Below are 23781 nucleotides of genomic sequence, written 5' to 3'. Positions count from 1 at the left end.
CAGTTGGCTGTCACGGACCCTTTCATGGATCCCCACTAGCAAAGGGGCCACATGGATGTTATATTATCCGTATAGTGCCGTGCTATAACAAAAAAAGTTCCAAGTTTCTTCCAACACCCTGCCAAGTAAGACATGTCTGGTGGGGGAGCCAATGAGATCATGGCGAGGTATTTTGTGAAATTCAATACTTACAAAACATTTATTGAACAAAACCTTAAAAGGTTATTGGGTACTACAGCATAGCAGCAGGTTGCATGAAGGCACATGTGCATGGATTCCATATAATTTTTCTTTTTAAAGAAGCAACATAAGAGGCTTGTTGGCATAAGACTTACCAGCTCAAATCTGCATTCATCTAATCATTTACTTGCTGAGCTACTTTGTGATCTTATTTTGAAAGGGCTGCATGCTTTATTTTATTTTTTAAACCTCAAGGAATATTTTAAATTGGCCTAGTGCCAAGCTTTTGGATTAACCCAATTATCAGCTCTATCCACATGCAGCAGAGCACAGCACAGTTTGAGCTCTTATCTACAGCAGTCAATTAGAAATACTCAGTTAGTCAACTTGAATGGGCTGAATATGCCTGACCCTAATTAAGTAATAATTAAATTTCCTTTTTTTAAAGAAATGTAGCCAACAATAGCTTAATTTTGTCAGTGGTGATGAACTTGCTTTGTTGGTAGTCAGCAGACTAACAGACAGAGAGATGGGCAGGAAATTGAATTAGGTGAAGGGGTGCTAATTTAAACGCCAACATTTACAATTTGATATTTGGTTTGCTGTGTGGCAGTTGAAGGCCAAGAGAATATGCAGACGAACCAACAATGAAAACCAAATCAGTTGCATCTATCTCCGCTCTGCAAGGAAATGTAGTATAGGGCTACATCGTGTTTCTGCTGTGCACTGGCGCCATCTAGCGAACGGTCGTTTCACTTGAAGGAAGTGACGTCGCCTCAAACGCCAACCAATCAGCAACCTCGGCTCAAAAATTCGAACGTCAACTCGAGGAGACTTGAGTCGGATATCCTGCGATACATTTAATTAGTTTGCTGCCTAATTTAAGCCACTAACGCACATTGTTGGTGCGTTAACACACCTAACCAAATACCAAGGGGACATACATGCTGGTAAGTTTAATTTACGTTGCTTTTAAATCGTTCGTAAGACTTCCGCTATTCGAGATAGCCTGTTCGTCTGACTAACGTTAAGTAGCTGGCTAACCTAGCTAGCGTGTTAGCATAGTTTATTTGTTTTGGTTAGGTTTATCATTGTGCCACGCTGTTGAAACATTGGCTAACGTAAGACACACTTTGAAGATCCTGAGGCATGGCGAGGGAACGGGCCCAGAAGAAGTCCTTCCAGCAGAGTCTGGAGGACATCAAGGAGAGGATGAAGGAGAAGAGGAACAAACGGCTGGCCAGTGCCTCGGCTCCCAGAAGAGGACGAGCCGGTGTGACACACAAGAGCAGTGGTAAGGACACTGGTCTCATCTTGATCGGCAATAATCGTTACTTTAATCACACCAAATTGATCGTGTAGACATTGTGTATGCAGGTATTGTCCACCCATGTCATGTTCAGATGCAGATGTGCAGAAGCTGTTCACTGCAATAGATAACATCACCGACCCTTCATGTGTTTTTCTCCCAGGGTCTAACTCCACCCAGACCATCCTGATGGGGGTCCAGCTAAACAACAAAGAGCTGGCTGTAGCCCTGGAAGTTGAAAAGGATAAAGTGAGACATGCCAATGTGGTGATTCTGCAGCTGAAAAGGGAACAACAGGCCCTGTTCCTCACCCTGCTTCTGCTCAAGAAGAGGCTGAAAGAGCGCGACGCTCTGGCAGCCACTGTTTCAGAGGTACAACTAGGAGATCCGTGCTCTGTCCTGTGTTAGCTGATTAAAGCTATAGTTTGTAACTTTTTCATATAAATTAACGTTGGTTTCAATCAAGCTGATTAAACCCAACGTTTTAGCTCCACAGCACTCAGTAAAACTGTATTTCTCAGTGTTTACAAACTGGTGTCACCCCGGCACTGGCTCAGGAGTTCAAAAATCTCCCACAAAAATTCCAGTTGATTCTACTGAAAAGAAAAAACCAAAAGGTTTAAAATCCATGCGTGTTCACCAAAGGCTTATGCCAAGTAGATGCACCGACAGTCATGTTGTAATTCCTAAGAATTTCCTATGGGGCGACGGAAGTTACGCACTATAGCTTTTAATTTATTCTGGATACCGTGTTGATGATTTTTAAAGGAACATTTTTATTTGTTTGCATGTTGATTCAGACCAAGCCTCCGGATACGCTTGTTGAACCCCAACACCATGTGGATTCTGCAAGGTAAAGTTTTTAAATGAAATAAATCATAACATTTCATGACATCCCTTTATCTTGAGTTTTGTGACCATCAGGATACATTTATTTACAGGAGAAAGCGGAGCACCAACAATACTGATGAGCCCACTGTGTGCACAGCCTCACCAATATCTGCAGGTCAATTCAACGCACACACACACACACACACACACACACACGCAGTCTCTCTTAAATTTGAGATTAGGATTAGCCATTATGGTTAAATTACTGTCATCTGAGTATTTTTATACTATTTTGTTAATTAACTTAAGCATTAGATTGTGAATCTTCCAAGAGACTTATTCTTAGAATAACCCACAGAATACCTTCAATGATTTGAAGAAATTAGGGAAAAATTACTTTTCTACATATTATACATATCATCTGTCGTGTACTAATCTCACGGTTTTAAGTAAACTTTTGCATTGGTATCCCATAAACAAAACTGTTGTAATATTTTAGATTTTTTTTTTTCCTCACACAATCTGAAGGTGACAAGCTGCAGAACCGGCTTCCATCTACAGTCGCTGTGAGGCGTCGCCCCGGAGACAGGAGAAGCAGGAGATCTGAGCGTGTGCAGGAAAAGATGCTGTGTAGTGAGGGAGACCCCATGGCAGGGTTAGGGGCTTTAGTAGCGAGTCCCATTCGCTGTGACGATAGAAATTCTGACCAGGCACAGCACGAAGCAGCACCAGATATAGCAGACCACGTTCACACTGAGGCGTTTCAGCAGCATTCTACTCCTGAATCTATTCCAGCCAAAAAAGAAACCCAGCAGCGACCAAGCAAGAAACAAGCCCAGCAGCAGCCCCGCACCAAAGCAGAACCGGCCGCACGGAAAGCAGAGAGGGGCCGCAAACCAGACCGAGCCCCGTTGAAAAAACCTTGGGAGAATTCCAAACCCAGGGCCCGATCGAAGAGTCGGGACCGGTCTGCCACACGGGCCAAAGTGGCACCTCCATCCACAAAGGGGAATAAGCTCAACACCTCACTGGGATTTAACGACTCCTTTGACTTTGACTGTGAGGAGTCGGTTTACGTCGCACCGTTCAGGGCCAAGGCAGAGGACAATCAGCCGGCCGCGCCCATCATCAGCAAAGGGACTCCACAGAGAGGACCAGTCCAAACTGAAGCTTCACCTCAAGTCTCCAGTCAGCATGAATCCAGCTCCTCATCCCCGTCCTCTGAATCAGAAGACAGCCCTTATGTCCCTCAGAAGACCAGACGGAGACGGTTGTCCCCCGAAAAGACCAAAGTGGTCACCACCCGTAGAGGCCGGCCCTCTAAAGTCCTCAAACAGAAGGAAAACATCCCTCCAAAACAAGAGATCTCTGGTGAATTCAGTGAGTAACTCCTCACGAATCGCAATCGCTACCTTTCCGTACTGTGTGTGGGCAAAAAAAAATGGTGTTCATACACAGCCTAGGCTCTGTAAACGGGTATGTAAAAAAAAGGGGGGGGGGTGCTGTAGCTAACATGCCCATTTTCAGTATACTCATTACGGACAAATAGCGGATCATGAGGAGATATTCACTGATTTTGACAAACAAGCTTTCTCCTGAATGGCTGACTCCACCTCTAATTTAAAAGAGTGGTTATTCTCTTGATTTATTCAAATGGTTATAATTGTGCAATTTCCCTTAATTTTTTTTTGTGTTTTGTAGTCTTTAGAGACGAGGAGTCCAGTCCTATGGCCGTAGAGCCTGCCTCCAACAGCCCAGACCCGCCGATGATGGAAATGGGTCACCAAGGTGAGTGAATGTTCAACAACACAGCGACTCTGTGTCTCTTTTAACGGTGTGAGAGTACTGTTGTTATAATGCCTGAAAGGAGACAGGTTAATATCACATTACTTAGATTACTTACATGCATTTCAAGTGTTACTGCTACTACTACTGCAGCTTCATAACAGGAAACACATTTCCCTTTATTCACATTCTGGTCCATTGCTTTTTTATTCTATTGTCTAGAAAGTAATGTGGTTCAAATGCACTTGTTTTGATTGAAGTATTCAGTTTAAGCTGAACTTAATTTGTGAAGAAATAGTTTATTCCTTTCTCCTGTTTTTTTTTTCTTCAGAGCCTCACAGAGGGCACATTGAGAAGGATGGTTTGCCTGCTGTCAGCCCTCTCGTTGAAGCTGAGATGATGAGAATAGACAACGTCCTGTCCCATTTTGGAGATTCCTCCGGTGAAGTGCCTGCTCTTCTACCTCACCAAACGCCCCACAGAGTCAGGACGGGCAAGAAACGTACGTTTATATTTGTCACCTCCCCAAACCTGCTTTCTCACACTTTGAAAGCCTCAAAGACAAGAGCTTTCATCACAGCGTCAGTGAGCTCTTTGGTGTTGTTACCCGTTTGTATGTTGGCACTTTGTTCTTCAGCTGCTCACTGGTGCAATGCATGCACAGCACACAACTCCTCTGTTTTCTTCTTCTATGCTTTTGGTTCACATCTTGCTCCACGTTTCAACAGGTGGGCTTGGTGTAAGGACAGCGGGGCGGGGCTTGAGTCTGTGTGATGTGACCAATATGTCCCCTGCTGTAGCCTATCGCAAGTTCTCCTGTGCCGGCCCACGCACCTCTGATGCCCGATGCTCCACCCCAGTTCCTGCTCGCAAGCGGCGCTCCACCATGGTTGTGGACTACAAGGAGCCCACGTTAAATGCGTACGTCCCACATATTGATTGATACTGCTCTTAATGGATGTGCACAATTTTTAATTTTTTTTATACTGTTGTTCAACAATCAAATGCCTTGATCTTCAACAGGAAACTTCGACGTGGAGACAAGTTCACAGACCTGCAGTTCCTCCGCTCCCCTATTTTCAAGCCCGGCAGGAAGTCCAGGACCTCCTTGATCAGCCAGCAGCAGCAGCAGTTTGAGAAATACAATGAGTCGTTTGTTGGATGCCTCTGAAAAGCAGCTACCTTGTTTTGTCCTCTATGAACTCCTGACTGTTGGCTGGCACTGTCAGTTTTTAAATGTGATTTCACAAGTGATCATTTTGTTTTACACGCTCCAGGTTATATTCCTTTGCGATGATCAACTGTAATTAGTTTTAGATGTTATTTTGCATTATTATTATTATTATCAAAAGGTAAATTAACGTATGTTTATTCCCTGAAGATGGTCAGATTTACCAATTCTATACATAGTCTTTCTCTTTAAATTTTGTAGGATTTTATGATGACATCCTGAAAATAAGTACATATTATTTTCATCTAATACTTGGTTGTTGCCTGTATCTTTTTACCTGAACCTTTCTTCACCTGACCTGTTTGATGTGACAATAAACTTTTAATTCTTCATTTGCTCTGTTGCTTTATACACATTGACTGAAGTAGGATGACAGTGAAATACTATGAAGAGCTTCAATGGAGCAGACTTTATCCTGACAGGCTGAACACATCAAAGTTTAGATGGAAATAAATTCCGCTTGTCGAGGGGTATTCATCTCAGTCTAGAAGGTTAATTAAATATATTTTTGAAAATGAAAGCTCGGCCAATGTAAAACAAATTTTAAATAATTAAACATATTAAGAATTATTGAAGTGTTTCCCTGTCAGACCAGAAAGGCTTATAAAAATGCATGTCCTGGCACAATTGCAGCTGGTAACAATGTCTTTGGTGAAGGCTGGAAAAGTCTTTGAAGTGCTTTGAGTTGGAAAAATTACGGACACTGCATTAGCCTCACTTTTGTTTTATTCGGTCTAGAAAATAGGCTAATGCTGTCATTAAAACCAATTGTACAAAGAGCATGAAATCATTTTTTTCCAGACGTATTACAAAATGTATTTTTCTTTCCTAAAGTTTGAAAAGTACAAACACCTTTTTTACAAAACAGCAAAACTACATGGTATTGCACAATCTTTTCATTTATCTCCAAAGTATAAAGTTATCAATCTCCATCTGCAGGACAAAAATAAGAAAGAATAAATTAAGACCTTGTCTGTAGCATAATTCTTTTTAAATTACAGCACATAAATAAGAATAAACTCTAGATAATTGAATTAGTCCTTAGTCAACAGCGGTAATTCATATGTAAAACAAAACGAAGATGCTCCTAATCATGTTCACTAATACTTGGAAAAATAAAAGTGCATTTCGATAGTCAAGCTGCCCTATGCGGCTTATTGGGAAGAGAAAAAAGTTATGATTTTTTTTTTTTTTAGGTCTGAAACTGAAAATATATGTTATATACACATTTCAAATATACAGTGGGTAATAAGTGCTTTAAAGTAATTAAAATCTGTACACATTTAAAGTACGTATTCCTTTTTTTTTTGGCAGGATGAACTCATCGCAGACAAACTTTGACCTCATTAACGACATACACGCTCACAGGACCAGTTCAACAGACTCTCAGTCACGTTTCCTCACAGGTAACACGTGTGTCGTGACTTAATCCACTGTAGATGTGGTTTCTTGTAACTCTACCTGAGTCAAGTGAACTGAGAGGACAAGGCAGGCAGACACTCAATAAGAAGGGCTAGGGGGAATGAAAGTATGAAAAGAAAGGAGAGAAGAGATGGAGAGAGACAAAGTAAGGTGTACGGTGAATCTCCAGTCAGCTGTCATTCTGTGTTGCCCTTCAAACGTCCGACACAAAAACAACAACAACCACAGAAGCTTTCGGGGCTCTGTTTCATAGGTATTCCAATCACACCTTCCAACTGCCCTGTTTTTCCATGAGACTCTGGGATATGTGATATGAAATATAAAAGACACAACTATTCTTTTACAGAGTGCCAGCAACAGTCTTGTGGGGGCTTTCGGAGAGGCCTTCCCCTGTTGGCCTACCTTTCAGTGTAAATATCAGTCAAAGCTACTGATTCAAGATCTGGGTCGGCATGCGTCAAACATTATAAAAAAAAGAGTGCTGATCAGAGACCCGTTCGTTCACACCTTTCACATCACGATATGTGTTTTTCCGAAAAGCTATCTGCTCCAGAATCAGTAGTCCAATTTTCTTCACTTCTCCACGCACACACACAGCTTGTCTTTGTGCATTAGCCATAACCAAAACCATGACCTCAAAACAGTCACGAGGACTGTGGCATCATTTAAGTTAAGCCTCTCTGGGGCTACTTCTCGATGAGGCCGGCTTCTTTGATCTTGGTGTAGAAGAACTTCTCCAGTAGGTTGGCACATTTGTAGTACTCGCTCTCCGGCGGGTTGTATTCCCGACAGTTGGTGAAGATGCGCTGCATGTCTGCCATGAAGAGTTTGCGGGTGGTGTAGTACCTGCTCTTCAGACGTTCGCTCATTGTCTTGAGGTCTTTGAAGGGGAGAAAAATAACCAAATTCATCATTTGTTTTCTAATACTGTTTATTCATACTGTTTGAAATTTTAAACAAAGGTTTAAAATGTAACCTCCCAAACAAATGTAACCTTCTCTTTTATGTACAGTTCTTCTTCTTATTCATTCTTAATTTGACAACACTTGGGATAGAAATGTACTCTGTTTTTTCATGTTTTGCTTGGGTTTTTCCCTCAGTCGAGCTTAGGGTCCAAGGGCAGAGAGGGTTTCATATTGTGTACGGAGAATGAAGGCCACTGAGGCAAATGGCTGTGATATTGGGCTATAAAAATAAAAACTGATTCGGTTTTGCAATCTATGAACCACTGGAATGGGCTAAATGTGATGTTGGGAGACAAGTATTTTATTCCAAAAGATCTGCACTGTAATTCTAAAATAGTGCAAAAAGAAAAACATTTGGAGCACAGTAAGCACATACAGTAGAGAGGCTTAGCGCATTCACTTATGGAAAGCATCATCCTACAGCCAATAAGGCAAAGTGTCACTCTTATCTGACAGAATTCATCTACACTGCTGATGTGTCCTTGTCTTACCCCAGAGACATTTGTATCACTCATCATTGTAATATAGTTGGTGTACTCCTTGGTAAGTGTGTTCCACTTTCAAATCCTCTGCTCTCTTGTCAGATTACTGGGATCCTGCCTCCTGTGTGTGTGCTACATACCCATAGGGAAGCGGATGACTTGGTAGTACCCAGGTGCCTCTGTTTTCTTCACTGGCTCCATGAAAGGCCACGCGTTCTGGTGACTCTGAGACACAAAGAGCATTCTGGTAAGAATCAAAGTGTGTGTGTGTGTGTGTGTGTGTTAAAGGCTGCTTTGCAGTTCTAAGGTGTGTGTGTGTGTGTATATCGCTCACCTTCACATGTTGGAGGATGGTCTTCAGAGCGCTGTATAGTTGATCTGGGTCCTTCAGTTCCTTCCTAAAGCAACAGAGAACAGAACATGAAGTTTGTGAAGGAGACAGAGGTGTCAGTGGGTTACAAGTCTTTCACAGTTAAGATGGCAGAAACTAAAAGATGCCGTTAACTAGTCTGACATGTTGAAGTCCAGGATATGTTACATCGAGAGACGTTACTATAAAATGATTTTCCTCTCCTGTTAATAGAAGTTTATCATCACACGGAAAACATTGAAATCTGTTAAGTTAAAATCTCTAAGGTAGTCTATAACAGTAGGGTCATGCTTACACTTTGCCCACAGGCTTCCAGCCAGTTTCACCTGTTGATATAAAAAAAATATTCAATCAATCTCAACTATCGTACTAAGGGCATCCATAAACATTAAATATAAACGTGAGATATTGTACGAAAGAGAAACGTACGGATACCAGGAATGTTCTCAATAGGAATCTGCCGAACCCCTTCCTTAAAACAGGAAAGTCCTGGGTAGACTTTTCTGATGTGAGCCTGCTTCCTCTCTATCAGCTTCTTGATGATCTGAGCCAGAGACATACAAGAAAGGATTAAAGGCGCACTATGTAACTTTGGGTGTGTGAGAGAAGTGAACATTTTGTATATTCTCCTGACTGAATAAACAGAATTTCTTCACAGGGAAATTGGCTCCCCGGAAAACGGTTCGAAGTTAGAAAGCTACCTTTGCATTTACTGTTAACTTTTGATGTCTACAGCAGCAGGGCCCACAGTTTTCTCAACAAAAATATTCTAGCCGTATGTTTGGTTCCAGGTGCCCCAAACTAATTTTGATAAATGAAAAAAATAAATATAAATAATGTATTTGTCCCCAGAGCAGCAGTATTACAAAGGACAAAGGTTAGGTCCAAACATAAAAACAAAACAAAAACACAGCGATGTGATAGAATTATTCAATACTAAAAATTACAAGTAGAGTAACTGCAGGCTCTGCAAATGTAAAATAAAATCCCCCTCCCCTGATACCTCATAGTGCACTTTTAAAAGTTGACATTCGAATGTAAGAAAAAAGAAGAAGAAAAAATAGCATACACCCCCACATACACACACCTCCTTTTGCTTCTTGATAATAACAGAAAACTCAGTGTAGGGAATACTGGGGTTGAGTTCACAGCCCATGAGCGTGGCTCCCTCGTAGTCCTTGATGTAGCCCAAGTACCTGGCCTTGGGAACCTTGATGTCCTTGGAGAAACCCTGAAAGGAGAGGGAGGAGATTTTTTCTTTTCAGTTCTTCCTCCATATTCACAGAGCCATGCAAACCACAACCAGGTCAAAGTAAGTAAAAATAATTTACAAAAATGCTGACAAGTGTCATTAATTAGACGAAAGATGAATACATTTGTTGAGTTGTCATTATTAAAGCAAAGATTGATACAATTCTTAAAAGATTAAATTGCTTCATTTAAATGGTAAATGTTGCCCACTTTAAGTTTTTTGTTTTTGCAGGTCATGTGACAATTTTTGAATTTTTTATAAATGGTAAATAAGTTCAGGAAAGACATTGCATCATGCGCTTTAATAGACATATCATAATGACCTGTTTCTTGAAGTAGCCGATGGCGTACTCATCGGCATAAGTGAGGAAGTTGAGGATTTCGTGCTTTATGTGATACTCCTTCAGGTGGTTCATTAGATGGGTCCCATAACCCTACAACCACACAGCATAACAAAAAGGTCAAGACCGGGCAATCAGACTGAGCTCAAACTCACAGACCTCTGAGAGAAAGAGGCGCCCCTCACCTTGACCTGTTCGTTGGAGGTGACGGCGCAAAAGACGATCTCCGTGAAACCCTGCGACGGAAACATACGAAAGCAGATCCCTCCTATCACACGGCCATCTTTGATTAGCGACAGCGTCTTGTGCTTCCTGTCAAAAAAAGGAGATCAATTATATTAAAACATTGACACTAATTGATTTTATTCATTGTATTGCTCTGCATATTTATTAACCTCTCTGTTTATGTGAACTATTGTTTTATATATGCATATGTATGTATATTATATTATTTCCGCTAGGATATATGGAGTACTTCTGATTTATGTATTGCGAAATAATTTTTTCTAAAAAGTTCATTGAAGAAAAAAAAAAAAAGTAAAAAAAAAAGGAGATTGAATTAGTAGTCAGAATGCCCCCTCCTTTTACTGTACTGTACTGAAGTGATTCCACACTCACGGATCAAAGACCAGCCGTGTGATGTACTCCTTGGGCATGCGGGGCAGCTGGTGAGAGAAGACATTCTGGAGGCCCACCAGCCACATCAGGATCCTCTTATTGGGCTTCTGGTTCAGGGAGTTACCGATGACGTGGAACTCGATCACCCCCCTGCGCTCCTCTAGCCGGGCGGCTTCGTCGCGGGCAGAGTGAGCTGACAGCAGACTGGTCTGAGTGCACACAGAAAGGATAGTATAAGATAATTGAAATCACCTCTGTTGCTATCAGAAAAAAAAACATCACAGCAGTATTGATATTTTTCTGTTTATATTTTCTCTAGAACCTTGATGGTTCACAGGGTTTACAGGTAACATCTGTTGAATTTTTTTTTACACCTATTCATATTTCATGTGTTCATAAGACTTAAACATTACATCTGTGCATATTGTGTATACCTATTCTGTAATATTATACAGTATTCAATTATATTTATTTACATTTTATTGTATTTAACATTTATTTGTATGTATATATTTAAATGTATTATTTATCTTTACATCTTTACATTTATTTGCACTATTTGTGCTTATTTAGGTCTCTGCTAAATTGTAATTGTTGTGCACATGACAATAAACAATCTTGAATCTCAAATTACTTTCATGGCCATCATTGGCCCTACAAATGAAATCATTATCAAGTTTACTATCCCCGGCTCTTACTGTAAATCAATGAGACACAGCTTATGTTATTCCTAATGGGGGATATTATGAACAAGCAATAAAGACTAACTGCTTACCTCTGGAATGGCTGCGGGGTCGGCGATAGTTGCCATGACTTCATTGATGAGGTCGACAGGGATGTCGCCCACCACCCTGGGTCTCTTGTTCTCCTCGTGGGGGAGAGGCTCCGATGGTTTACGCTTTTCTCCAACTACAGTATGATGCATGGACACAGACAAGTTAATCATACTCATTACATGTCTCTTTTCTCACCAGTTAAACACTGTATCTCAATATTAAAAGATGTAACCCAGCATTTCCATTCAGGAATTAATAAAGCATATCAATATATCTTTAAGATCAGCTAACTGTGGGCTCACATGTGCGATGGCAAGTGTGACCTACTTTCTGTTTTCTTTTATACAGCTTTAAGGCCTTAATGTCAAAGAAATATTTGAGGAAGTGCAGCTTTATTTTGCACTATTTGCACATTCCATTTCTCAACAAGATTTCTTTAATGCAATGGATTGAATCCTATATATCAGATGGAGACGGTGAATGTTTGGTAGCTACTGCAAAATGACACCATAACTCTTAAGTATTGTTTAAGTGTAAAAAACACAAGGCTTGTCTTTATTGCCAGATGTGATGAAATACTGTGGTGTCATTGCCAGCCTTATGAGTAATTACAGGTTTAGCTGTAATACCTGGGTTTGGCTCCAGCAGAGGGGCGGTTTTCCTTGCAGGACTGACACTGCCGCAGGTGGCCGGGTCCACCACCGACACAGGACTGGTGCTGTAGTACAATGGCCTGGCCACTGGGGGTGCACTGATGACTACAGAGTGAGAGAGAGGCCATTAATACAGTATGTGTTCTTATGCTATTATCTATCATACAATTATATCTACAATTGGTTCAAAAATCACAAGTGAGCTTGAAGGGTGTGCCTCTGAGGGTGTGTATTTTTATTAAGCCCAAGAGGATGTGTGTGTGTGTGTGTGTTACCTGTGTGGATGGGAAGCTGCCCTCCTGAAGCTCCTGCCAAGAAGTCTTGGCTCCAGATGGGAGAACTATGGCTGTACACTTCCTCCTCCAGCATAGACAAGAACCTGATGCCAAATCACACAAAACAACCACAACTTGAAGCCATTTAAAAAAAAGCTTGTTAAGAATGCATATGTGGCTTCTGTGTGGTTTGTTACTAACAATGGTGTGCATGCATGTTGTAGTGTATGAGTGAAAGTGAATTATATACTATTGTCTGAGTGAATGTGTTTTCCTTACTTGGGAAAGTGTGTGAGAATGAGTGTGCGTTTCTCAGGTGGCAGCTTGTCCTTTTCCTGTCTGGCCTGCTCCAGCAGCTGTTTCCTCATCACAGTGAACACCGAGCGCAGGAGTGTCCGGCCGAAGATCTGAGTGGTCTCGTACCGGGGTAAGCTGTCGCAGAACTGAGGCACATTGCAGTAGCAGAGCCACCTGGAAAATAAATTCAAGTTTAAGGCGACACACACTAGGTAAACATTTTAACTTATGGTTATGAACATGAAACTTTGCCGGTTGATAACTTATTAGAGAAACTTATTTTTTGTACATCATTTTTTTTTAGAAAGTTTTGAATAAATAAGCAATATGGCATGTTTTTTTTTAAAGATTTTTTTAAACTTTTATCAGACAATTAACAACATATGAACAAATCCATCTGTAATATCTTTCAGAGTGATAAGAATGATTATGGAAAGTTTAGTTGATGTAGTTTTTTTAGAAATTAAGATTGTTTGTTCACTTCAGAGTATTGAAACAAACTCATTTTGAGATATAGGAGAAATATACAGCCGCAAACAAGACAAGGTACGTTAAAATAAACACCTCAATGTATTATTTATTATTTATTTATTATACCTAGTATGAAAGAAGACATGTTATGGAAGCAAAATAGCCAAAAATCTCAAAATTAAACATTGTGACCGTGAAGGCGTGATGCATGTGTACATGGACACGTGGCAGTGGCTGCTACCTGGTGTAATTGGCCTTGTATCCGGCCGCGTCTTCGTTGGGAACCCTCTGGCGTCTCTGGGATGGCGTCTCCAGCTGCCAGTAGTTGATCTGGTTGAGAAACATTTTGGCCAGCTCCATGATGGTCTGACGTTCTTTAGACGGCAGGTGGCTGAACTTGTACTGGACAAAATTGTTTACCCCCTATTTGGAAAAGAGAGATAAGAAAAAAAAGGAATGAGTACACGGTCACACTTAAAACACCCGTTTGTGTTGAATAGTGTCTCTTTTGTAGGCCGTTTTACCTGCTCAATGCTGGGTTTTTCAAATGGAGGGCTCTCCTGTGCTTCTAACATGGGTTTGCCCATCTGTAGGATGGATTTCCTCAACAGCTGATGGAATAAGCAGATAAGGGGTGTGTTCAATTGTTCACAGTGCGGATTGTAAATTCCTATTTTTGTCTTTCTTGATGGCAAAAGCGTGACAGCTTACTTTGAAGAGGGAGAAGTAGACCTGTTTGGTGTCAGCGTCTTCCTCTTTGTGAACGCACGTGTAGAGATACTCCACATCCAGGACAATACCGAGGAGTCTGTTCATCTCCTCCTCCGATACGTTTTCTAGATGGGTCACATGATCACCTGGGAAGAGAAGAATGAAGGTCATTCTCCTGCATGGCAAGTGGCAACACATACACACCATACTTTTTTTTGCAGTTTAGTATCCTTATTTTAGCTGTTGCTCCTTTGCTATGAAGCGCTGACATACCCAGAGTGTGAGAGCAGCTCCGGCAGGGCTCCTGCAGGCTGACTGCGCTGGACTGCTGGTCCGTTCGTGGGGGAGTGGGAGGGGGGTTCTGACTTTTCCAGCCATTACACTTACAGGGTCCCTCCGCCTAAGACAACACACAGTTTACATGAGTACAAGCAGGAAGAGAAATGAGGAGAAATCCACTTTATATCAAATGAACCACTTTAAAAACATATATATTTTTTTAAAGACTGTTGTAAAACTGACATAGCGGGTTGCAATATACTGATAATTATTGATCTTCTGAGGAAAAACAAGCACTGGTGACTTGTTTTCTTAAAATTATATAAGTTGTAAAGATGTTATGATTCTTCATTTGTAGCCTATAGTTTATCTGCTCTCTTAAAAGTAATGTATTATTTTATGGTGCAGTAAATTGGCAGTGAAGGCTCTTCAAAACTTGACTTTGCCGCTCATGTTAATGGGGCCTGCCTGGTTATAACTGAATTTATACGGTGTCAGTTGGGGTGAGGAGGAGGCCTGTCACCGTCAGCTGGGGCTGCCCAACTGAGCATGCGCCTTGAAACAACAACAAACTCCGCCCCCCCAGCAGCTGTCACACTGTCAAAACAAAGACCCCGTCCCTCTCTGCGGATCATATACTGCAGAAACCATATAAAACGCTCTCTGGGTAACTCGGTGCGTTGACAGACAGCACGGGGACACTGTAACAATTCCCGTGGAAGCGTTAGACCGCGCACAAACACACCCCCTCACACACACAGACTGGGATGCAACCCTTGTGCACACAGCCAGCTACTCCCAAGTACCAGCGCCAAGCCAATGTTTACGTTCACCAACCCCCCACCTAGACAGAAACATAGTAACATTGTACAAACAGCGGAAGGCTTGCAGCTGGAAAATATGTTGGAGTGCAGTTATAATAACGCGTTCATTAACGAGATCGTTATTAATCGCGTTTTCAATAATTGGCTCGTGCATGCAAAATGAAAAAAAAAAATGAAGTGCGGCAATGGCTTCCTTTGCTGCGCTTGCATTTTATAAACTATTGCAAGCAAGCACCAGGAAACACCATTTATAAAGAATAAGGCCATCGAAACCGCCATGTTTACAAAGAAGGCTATGTGCAAATACAGCATACTTTGCAGGATGAATACACCCCGAGTTTTTCCAGTTTCTTCGGCCGAGGTGAGGAGCGGAGTTGCGCCTTCTTCACGGCGATACGTGCGGATCCTCCAGCGGCGCCAGAGCCCTCCGTCCCCCCGGCTCCGGGAGCGGCCGGAACAAGGCCCGCTGCCCCGATGGCCGGCGAACCCTGCTGAATCCCAGCGCTGTCCGCCATGACTCACACCGAACCCCCGACGGGACCGCCGGCCCGGGTAATATTTGCTCTGCCGTCCGCTCTATTCCACAAGCGGAGGATCAGACATGGCGCTCATCCTTATTTTCAATTTCACACTGTAGGCCCATTTTCCTCCGCTAGGGGACTCATATGGGATAGGCCAATTCCACCACAATTCAAAGAGGAGAGGTCACAAAATGCAACCGTTTGTAGCAAAAATGTCAAGGTCAAATGTAAGAGGAAAAAAATGTGTCTTTCTAAGCGGAGCCATGTCTGAGGACTCTGGGTCATGGTAGTTCTAAGCAACCGTTATGAATTAATAACTTTTTGTTAAATACCAATATGTGAAAATAAATAAATAATATTATATAATTAAAACAATATAAATATACAAATATTACATTTATTTTTATAGGAAAGCAGATTGTTTGAACCACTGACAGCTCATCAAATGTAATAACAGCAAAAAATGTCAGGTTAAAGGTAAACAAGAAAAAATGCTTTAATTGATTCAATGTCATGTGAGAGAGTTAGGAATCCAGGAGACATTTCGAAAATGTCACCACATCCATGCACACACACACATACACATGAATAAAATAATAAAATGATCAAATTTATTTCAGTATTTATTTGGTCATTACATAACAGTACTGTAAAATGCTTGCATTTAAATGTTTTCGGCTGCAATTAAATGTTCACGGCAAAAAAACATACAATTTACATCCTTATTATGTGTTAATTCGTCTTTTCATGAGTCACCATCATGCCAGTGGATAGTTGTTACACTGTTCCTACAATAATCTTCACAAGGTTACGGCCATGTTATGGAGGGGCAGGCAGACTGTTGGTTAAATCAAACTGTTCTGTATTGCGTCTGTCTCCTCAGGAGCTTTTTACAGCCAGTGTCTCCGCAAGTTCCTGTCCACCTACAGGGAGGAGTACTGGACAAGGCATCGTAACCTGACATCACTTAGAATCAAAAGGAATTAGTGAAATGCAACAAGAGATGTTAAAAAACAGAAACCAAAATGTTTGGATAATATATTTTTTCTTTCTTTAGAGAAAAAGGTACAAGTCAGACGACTAAATAAATGCAGTTTCTTCCTGTTTTTTTTTTGTTTGTTAATAACACTACATACATTTATAAAGACCACAACTGATTATAATTTAACCATTTGTGTGAAAAAAGGAACAGCAACAAAACTCCAAACCCAAATTGAAGCTGTTTTTCTCTGTACAGTTCTTTTTATGATTATCTAGACAAAACCCTCTAGCAAGCATTAGTCCTGTCACTGGTAAATCAAAAAAAAAATATATAGACTACACTGCAACACCCTATTTACAGTATATTATTTATATATTTATATTTATATATATATTTATATCACACTGGCTGTAATTATGACAAGATATATTCATGAGCATCATTAGTGCAAGGCATGAGTAAGACTGAACTGTAAAAAGAGTTATCGAACACATGTACTGCATGTTTAAGTGTGTGTATGTAACAATGTATAGTAGTGAGGGGGGAGGGAAAAAAAACACTAAAGCGTGTGCTCTATGTGGGTGCAGGAGGTGTAACAGACTGTGTGTGTGTGTATTTGTGTGTGTGCTTATGTACAAAGATGTTCAGGTCCGACAGAGTTTCAGAGGAAAGAAGTCAATGTAATGTGTGTGTTAATGTGCAAAATGTGTGCTCGAAAACACAAACACACACATAAATGGGCACGTGTGAGTGAGTGAGTCTATGGATGAAATCTGTCAGCCAGCCCTTGCCCAGTTTGTACACACTGACACAGCACTGTGTTTAAAGCACTTCCTAATTAGAAGATGACAAGTATTTGTGATTTAAAAAGGTGATAATAAAGCAGCCTTACATATTGCAACTCCCAACTCGCTACCATCACCATCGCTTTTTTTAACCAGGTGCAAACCCAGCAGCTGTCCAGCAACATTAACACAATGGAAAAGGGTAATCTGCATAAACAAAATCACCCAAAGACAGGAACCAAGAGACCCCCAAAAAGGTTCAATCCGCACTACATTTATGTGAGGACACTGCATCAGGAGATGGGGAGGCGGCGACACCCTGCGCCTTGTTGCCGAGTAAGCTGGGTGGGAAAGTTATTTTTTCTGTGCTGCATTGGTCCTTGCAGACACTAAAGTCACAGAGTAAATACTGTGAAACATTGCACAATGCCACTAGGGACAGCTAGAAGCAGGTATGGGCCCCAGAATGGAGCCTTAGGGTGGAGGAAGAAAATGTTTACTGGTGCTACTTAAGATTTAGTGGAGGAAAGGAAATGGATTAACATGTGACAGGCAGAGGGAGACCGAGAAGGAATCTCAAAAGGGATGCAGTTCACAAATGTTAGAAACGTTTAAGTTAATATGGGTCCCAGTGACAAGAGAAGGGTGTGAGGGTTCCTCTCTTGCTCTCTCTCCACCCTCCGCCTTTCCTCTTTCTCAGAATCGCACAAAAACACTCCTCTTCTCCCCCTGTGCTACTGCAGACAAAATGGTCAACGTTTTTCTTGTTTTTCTATTTTAGGCCATTTAAGTATACAAGTATGTGCATCCATGATTTTGACAAATTATAGCAAACGATAATGAACAAAATTATTTAAAAAAACAACAACAAAAAAACAAGACTGGTATAAGAAACGCAGTAGTAAAGTCTTAAGCTATCCCGGAAAAGGGGAAGTGACCACTTCCTCTAAATGAAAGTCATATCTACAGTTTGGAAGGAAGATGACAGAACAATAACATCTCTAATATCTGCCTTCATTAATCTATCAATAATAGTTGATAGATTTAACAAGGTGAATGGCAGAAAGAAGCAAAGAATGGTTAGGAGGCTTAACCGGGTAGCAGCAGAACCATGATGGAGGAGAAGAGAGATCAGTGTAACAATGGCAATGGCTTTGTTACTAAAAGAATAAAGGGGGCGGCACATGGTATATTTTCTTGTTTTACAAATCAAGAGAATTGGAGATAAGAGTACAACACATTGCATTAGTAACCGCAGTGGCATTGGCCGCATTAGTTACTGCTAGACAGGTTGGGTCAAGGGGGGGGAAGGCGCTTTTCACGTTAGTTACTGCAGCATGGAGCCTTGGCTGGCTGGGCAGCTTCTGTCAGGTCCACTCCCCGGGTCCGCCCACTATTGGCGCCTGCAGCCTGAGGCTCACTCTTCGGCAATCTCTTTGCTGATGGGAAAGAACAAACCAAACTAAACAACAAGAAAACAATCTGCAACTTCTGATGTAGGCCTACATGTAATGTAGAAAAAGTTACGTATAAATATGAAAATAACTTTTTAAATCCAATTAAGACTAGGATTAGGATTTATAAATGCAGATCTGTTTACCACACTACAAAAGCAACAGCAAAATCTTTGAATAAAGTGTCAAGAATAACCCACCAATTGCCATAAATATCTCATTCACATTCATAGACGTCTTGGCTGACGTCTCCATGAAAAGTAAGCTGTTGTCATCTGCGTAGGACTGGGCGTCCTGTCAACACAACATGAACATCATGAGTTCTCCGTATGTCCTCACACATGCATGCATTCAGAGGCAAGAAAATACATAGTAAATGTGTCATGGAGAGCAGACTGCAATTCTTAGTCTTAAAGACAAAGGGAACTGATCACTTGTAACATGTGTGTGTTCTGGATGTAATTTCATAAGAAAAAAGAAAACCCACAGGAGAAATCTTTTTGAAGTAGGAGATGAGTGTTCCAAAAAAAATGCAACAAATAACAGTGACTGTCAAAACAGTTGTTTTGTGTTTGCTGACCTGGAAGTCAACAGTTCTCTTGTTGGCTAAGTCAGCCTTGTTGCCTGACAGAGCGATTACTATATTAGGGCTAGCTTGTCTTTGCAGCTCCTTCACCCAGTTTTTTGCCCGAGCAAAGGACTCCTACAGAGAGAAAAAAAAGTGCATTCTGTCAATACCTTCACATGATTAGTAGCTTCGGAAGATAATTACTTTCAAAAGCAGATATTTTCAGATACAGCCACCAGCTGTATTTTATATCCAATTTGTTATTCCCTGCCGACTTAGTCTGACTGCATCTTGAAGGCATGATTATGGCAAGTATCAGCTTTACAACTGAATGTGAGAGTGAATGTTGGGAAGTTCACATGAACAACTTAGTCAGAAGGGACTTGCCTCGTTTGTGATGTCGTAGACCACAATGGCGGCCTGTGCTCCTCTGTAGTACATGGGCGCCAAACTGTGGTAACGCTCCTGACCTGCAGTGTCCCAGATTTCAAACTTAACCGTTGTGTCATCTAGACACACTGTCTGGGTGAGAAAGGCCGCTAAAAAAAAAAGATAAGGTGACGGGTGAGTCCTTATTAGCTGATCAATATTCTACACCAAAGCAATACTTGTTGCGTGGCCAATGTAAACAAAACAGCTGTAAATATATCACAACAAAGCACTATCAATTTCTCCATTATGTGAGATGAACTGTAGCCCACATTGCTGAATAACATTCAGCTGAAGAGGAAAAGAAACAGACTTTTGTATGGTTTGTGATTTTGTAACTCAATTCAACTTCCAATTTTACAAATTGACTTTTGCAAAGTATTTTTACTTTCAAGTTTCTAAGATGTTACTTTAAAAAGGTGCTGTAGTGACAACAGTGAAGCACACAATTGGCTATAAGGAGGTGCAACTTTCCCGAATCTCAATTGATGATGTAACTACAATAAAGGAACAATCCGACAAATGCCGACATAAAAATGCCTGTTTGATCTACTTTCAACTGGCAGCTCATGAGAAGTGTTCTGTTGATATGAAGCTTACCTCCTATTGTGCTCTCCTGGAATTCATGGAACTGACCCTTGACGAAGCGGAGCACTAAGCTCGACTTCCCCACGGCCGACTCCCCCAACAGCACCAGCTTAAACTGACAGATCTTGTTCCCTGCGTTGGGTCCATTGGGTCTTGTAGCTCCTCCCCGATTGGCCATGACCTAGTCCGATCCCTCGGTGTCCTGTGTGCCAAACCTCACTATCAGGACTTCAGCTGCAAGAAGCAAAAAGAAGAAATAGATTAACTGACTATTTTACAAAACTTATCGTCTTACATTGACTGAGATATCCTCCAATATCTTTGATTGACAGTGCAATGTTCTCAAGTGTAAGTGTGATGACAAAATAATAACAGAAACAGTGTCTACCACCAACATTTTGTTTTAAAGCTATCAACAGTTACTCTAATAAGATGTTTTCTATTCTGTTATGATATGAGGAGGGGCACTACTTTACAGTGTATGTATACATTGATTTGACCTTTTTATTTAAGTTAGGAAAAGCAAATGAATTAGTGTGTTTATTTGAATAAGTACTTTAAAGCCATTTCAATACAGCCAATTAGACATGATGACGGCAACTGAAAATGTGCAAAATTAAAGTATTTAATTGTGTAAACATTGATACAATTTTTCCACAGCTGTGGAAAACTGCGTTTGTGAATGACGCCATGAAAGGGGCTTAGAAGGCCCACCACATCCACCCACAGTAACAGCAACAAGAAGCCTTGTGAAGAATGTTTTCAGTTTCACCCACCCACAGTGTATTGCAACTACAATAACCTCTGTATGGCTACATGCCATGCATTCATGCATTTCTTTGGTAACTTATTTAGGATTGAACTGCTGACTAATTTGTATACAACAGATGGCTGTTGTCGGGAGATAATCACAGTCAAAGTCAAATTTTGCAGAGAGAATTTGAGCATGATGTAGGATCTTATCCTTGACCACAAAAACGACTATTACGGCTTTTACCGTGCACCCCCCCAACAACTCCCTTATCCAAGAGACAGATATTATGCCAACTGATATATATAGATACCATATCATAATCGCATATGCTCTCTAACGCAATAAAGAGCAGTGGCTTTGCAAAAGGACCCCACTCACATTTTTGCTCAAATTGTTCACCGGGAGGTGTTGATGGCCTATGGTAAAGCTTGAGGCCACAGTTAAGGATGACAAACTGCATCATAACATATTGTCAGGTGTACATAATGCCATACAAGAAAGACACCACATTCTGCACACTTTTTCTTGTAAGGCTGTGTCGTAGGAAATTGTATTAGATTGTAAGGACACTTATTGCGTTATGTTTAACTGGTATCCTAATGAGTAGACTATATAGTTTTATTCATTACGTAGAAGCAATAACAGGGCTAATCCAATGAGGTGTGTCAGTCTGTCAACTGCTGGCTGGCTTCATGAGTGCTAACTTTATGTCAGTCATACACCACCAGTGTCATATTATCTCTGACACATTAAGAAAACAATCTGCAGTAGATTTACAAGTCAAGCCAAAGGACAATTTAAGGAGGGGCAAAAAACATTCATACACCTGACATTATTTTCACAACATCCACGGGACAAAAAAAAGTGACATGACTGACTTGTTGCCGATGTGCTTTATCTGGGTCAGACATTAATTTTCACATTTACCAAAAAACAACAATACATATTTAAAACGCACGCAAGCCAAAAGTAAATAAATAAGCATAAGAAGTTGCTGGATTCAACAGTAACTGCGTTCACTCAGACTCATGACCGGGACTGTCAACAAACGCAACGCACTGCAAAGCTTGCTACATACTTTGATAGGACTGTCTTTAGTTGACAGTAAACACACTGGCTCATGTTTATCCGTTTTGTTCTTAAGAGGGGGACGCCATTTCCACAGTTGTTTTTCTTGTCTGGCTAATTAGCTCAATTTCTGTTAGCCAGCCCAAGTGTTTTATCTTTTAAGTGGCCAGTAACGTTAGCCTCCCAATCACTTCAGGTAAAGGACAAAAAAACGACAGGCTCAGCTACATATAACAAAAGAGAATATGATGGATGGACAAGCTAGACGAAGAACTATTTATAAATAACGATATCAAGCTGAAATGTTGTGTTGGCTTGGCTGTTATTAATTGGAAGTTGCCAAATCCTCAATTAACAAACACTAACGGTAGCACCCCCTGTTAGCATCCACCTACTATCTATGGCATCCACCCAGTTAGCTGTTAGCTGTCACAAAGTCAACTGCGAGCCTGTCATGCAGCTTGTTATATCAGACGCCTATTAATGGCACCGTATCGACACAGAAGAGGAACAGCTGTACTCGGTTAAACGTGACAAAGGCCTGCGTTATACCCTCAGCTATCAAACATCACCGAAATTAGCTGGAGTCAGCTAGCGACAGCGCTAGCTAACGTTAGCGTTAGCCAGGCAGCCAGCTGGAAACCACAACTTGTCGATTCACTGTCAAGTACGCTACCTGAGTGCCAGGCGAGGTTTCTGAACTTTGAATACCACCACTGTAGTATTTACACGCGGAGCCCGGGACACTGTGGTGAGGCGGTGTTGGGGAGCCAAGAAAATAAATTTCAACAATCCCGTCACGTCTCCTCCTTTATTTCTTTCTTCTCGCAACTTCCCTTTAGAACCAAAACACAAACAAGCTCTTCCGCCCCCCGTGCCACGTCATACAGCACGTCTGCCTCCACAAATGAGATCGATAAGCTATCAAAACAAGTTTAATGGTAATAATAATTGATGTAAAACTACTTTTCCATTACATTTCAGCAGATTATTGGCTTGCTTTGTGAAGACATTATACTTGGTTTGATATTTGCATTTATGTAGGTTTTTGAATAGTAGGCCTATGCATAGCTAGACTATAGCCTATATGGCAGGCCTATATTTTGCTATAGTTAAATAGCCATATTAAGGCTATTTAAATAATTAAAAGGATCAAATATGAAACAGATTGGAGACAAGATAACGTTTCTGATTTTTCTATAGCCTACAGAGATCGATATTTGTTTTTGGATAAGGCAGGTTTTGATGTAGCCATTGCTCTCTGACACCTTTTAAACTCGACCAAATACTAGGCTATTTTTCCACCTCTGTCACCTATGTCCACATTAAGACCATATAGCTTTAGTGTGGATATTTGCAAAAAGATCAATAAAAAAAAATATGTTTCCTTTGTAGTCTTTTACTGGATCAATTTCGAGAGGCCCAATGTAGCTATAGTCTAGTAGGCTATATCACATGAAAAAGGCAACATTTATTGATGTCAGGCAACAATATTGCGTTTCAGAAATATCCCAGCAAACAGATAGCAGCCCCATGGAATCAATGTTCCCTGAAGGTTGCC

At 41.0% G+C, this 23781-nt stretch overlaps 3 protein-coding genes across 5 annotated transcripts; 1 reads left to right on the top strand and 2 right to left on the bottom strand.

Moving 5' to 3' along the window:
* Window positions 1–1004: 1004 nt before the first annotated feature.
* sgo1 (shugoshin 1) lies at window positions 1005–5505 on the top strand. 2 transcript variants are annotated; one of them, XM_080045498.1, is made up of 10 exons: window positions 1005–1130; window positions 1320–1474; window positions 1653–1861; window positions 2290–2342; window positions 2431–2495; window positions 2849–3691; window positions 4022–4108; window positions 4437–4607; window positions 4834–5026; window positions 5129–5505. In XM_080045498.1, exons 2-10 carry the CDS (start codon window positions 1330–1332, stop codon window positions 5274–5276), a joined length of 1914 nt encoding a protein of 637 aa, XP_079901624.1. In that variant the 5' UTR covers window positions 1005–1130; window positions 1320–1329; the 3' UTR covers window positions 5277–5505. The 2 variants fall into 2 exon arrangements, with proteins under 2 accessions (XP_079901624.1, XP_079901623.1); XM_080045497.1 differs by having other exon boundaries at window positions 2849–3700.
* Window positions 5506–6060: 555 nt separating this feature from the next.
* On the bottom strand, window positions 6061–15679 carry kat2b (K(lysine) acetyltransferase 2B). 2 transcript variants are annotated; one of them, XM_080045494.1, is made up of 18 exons: window positions 15386–15679; window positions 14242–14368; window positions 13969–14114; window positions 13782–13868; window positions 13499–13680; window positions 12769–12960; window positions 12490–12593; window positions 12191–12319; window positions 11561–11694; window positions 10786–10994; window positions 10353–10479; window positions 10150–10260; window positions 9663–9806; window positions 9005–9119; window positions 8871–8901; window positions 8540–8603; window positions 8346–8430; window positions 6061–7638 (listed from the first exon to the last, which is right to left on the bottom strand). In XM_080045494.1, exons 1-18 carry the CDS (start codon window positions 15584–15586, stop codon window positions 7445–7447), a joined length of 2382 nt encoding a protein of 793 aa, XP_079901620.1. In that variant the 5' UTR covers window positions 15587–15679; the 3' UTR covers window positions 6061–7444. The 2 variants fall into 2 exon arrangements, with proteins under 2 accessions (XP_079901620.1, XP_079901621.1); XM_080045495.1 differs by having other exon boundaries at window positions 9011–9119.
* A 518-nt stretch (window positions 15680–16197) lies between these two features.
* Window positions 16198–23052, bottom strand: rab5aa (RAB5A, member RAS oncogene family, a). Its single transcript, XM_080045502.1, has 6 exons — window positions 22897–23052; window positions 20411–20632; window positions 19769–19920; window positions 19394–19516; window positions 19014–19107; window positions 16198–18798 (listed from the first exon to the last, which is right to left on the bottom strand). Exons 2-6 carry the CDS (start codon window positions 20574–20576, stop codon window positions 18683–18685), a joined length of 651 nt encoding a protein of 216 aa, XP_079901628.1. The 5' UTR covers window positions 20577–20632; window positions 22897–23052; the 3' UTR covers window positions 16198–18682.
* Window positions 23053–23781: the final 729 nt, after the last annotated feature.

This window comes from Ammodytes marinus, assembly GCF_949987685.1.
Source record: "Ammodytes marinus genome assembly, chromosome: 17".
NCBI classification, from domain to species: domain Eukaryota; kingdom Metazoa; phylum Chordata; class Actinopteri; order Uranoscopiformes; family Ammodytidae; genus Ammodytes; species Ammodytes marinus.
Note: the sequence above shows the minus strand (reverse complement) of the source record. Positions and strands in the feature narration are given on the sequence as shown.

What these genes read in the sequence shown, in the direction of transcription:
- sgo1 (XM_080045497.1), top strand. Translation starts at nt 1,330, where the DNA reads ATGGCGAGGGAACGGGCCCAGAAGAAGTCCTTCCAGCAGAGTCTGGAG. An exon ending in TGTGACACACAAGAGCAGTG is followed by an intron (nt 1,475 to 1,652) that starts GTAAGGACACTG and finishes TTTTTCTCCCAG; the next exon opens with GGTCTAACTCCACCCAGACC. An exon ending in AGAGATCTCTGGTGAATTCA is followed by an intron (nt 3,701 to 4,021) that starts GTGAGTAACTCC and finishes TGTGTTTTGTAG; the next exon opens with TCTTTAGAGACGAGGAGTCC.
- rab5aa (XM_080045502.1), bottom strand. Translation starts at nt 20,576, where the DNA reads ATGGCCAATCGGGGAGGAGCTACAAGACCCAATGGACCCAACGCAGGG. An exon ending in CCAGGAGAGCACAATAGGAG is followed by an intron (nt 19,921 to 20,410) that starts GTAAGCTTCATA and finishes TTTTTTTTTTAG; the next exon opens with CGGCCTTTCTCACCCAGACA. An exon ending in TGAGATATTTATGGCAATTG is followed by an intron (nt 18,799 to 19,013) that starts GTGGGTTATTCT and finishes CTTTCCCATCAG; the next exon opens with CAAAGAGATTGCCGAAGAGT.
- kat2b (XM_080045494.1), bottom strand. Translation starts at nt 15,586, where the DNA reads ATGGCGGACAGCGCTGGGATTCAGCAGGGTTCGCCGGCCATCGGGGCA. An exon ending in GAGCTGCTCTCACACTCTGG is followed by an intron (nt 14,115 to 14,241) that starts GTATGTCAGCGC and finishes TTCTCTTCCCAG; the next exon opens with GTGATCATGTGACCCATCTA. An exon ending in TACAAGGCCAATTACACCAG is followed by an intron (nt 12,961 to 13,498) that starts GTAGCAGCCACT and finishes TTTATTTTCCAG; the next exon opens with GTGGCTCTGCTACTGCAATG.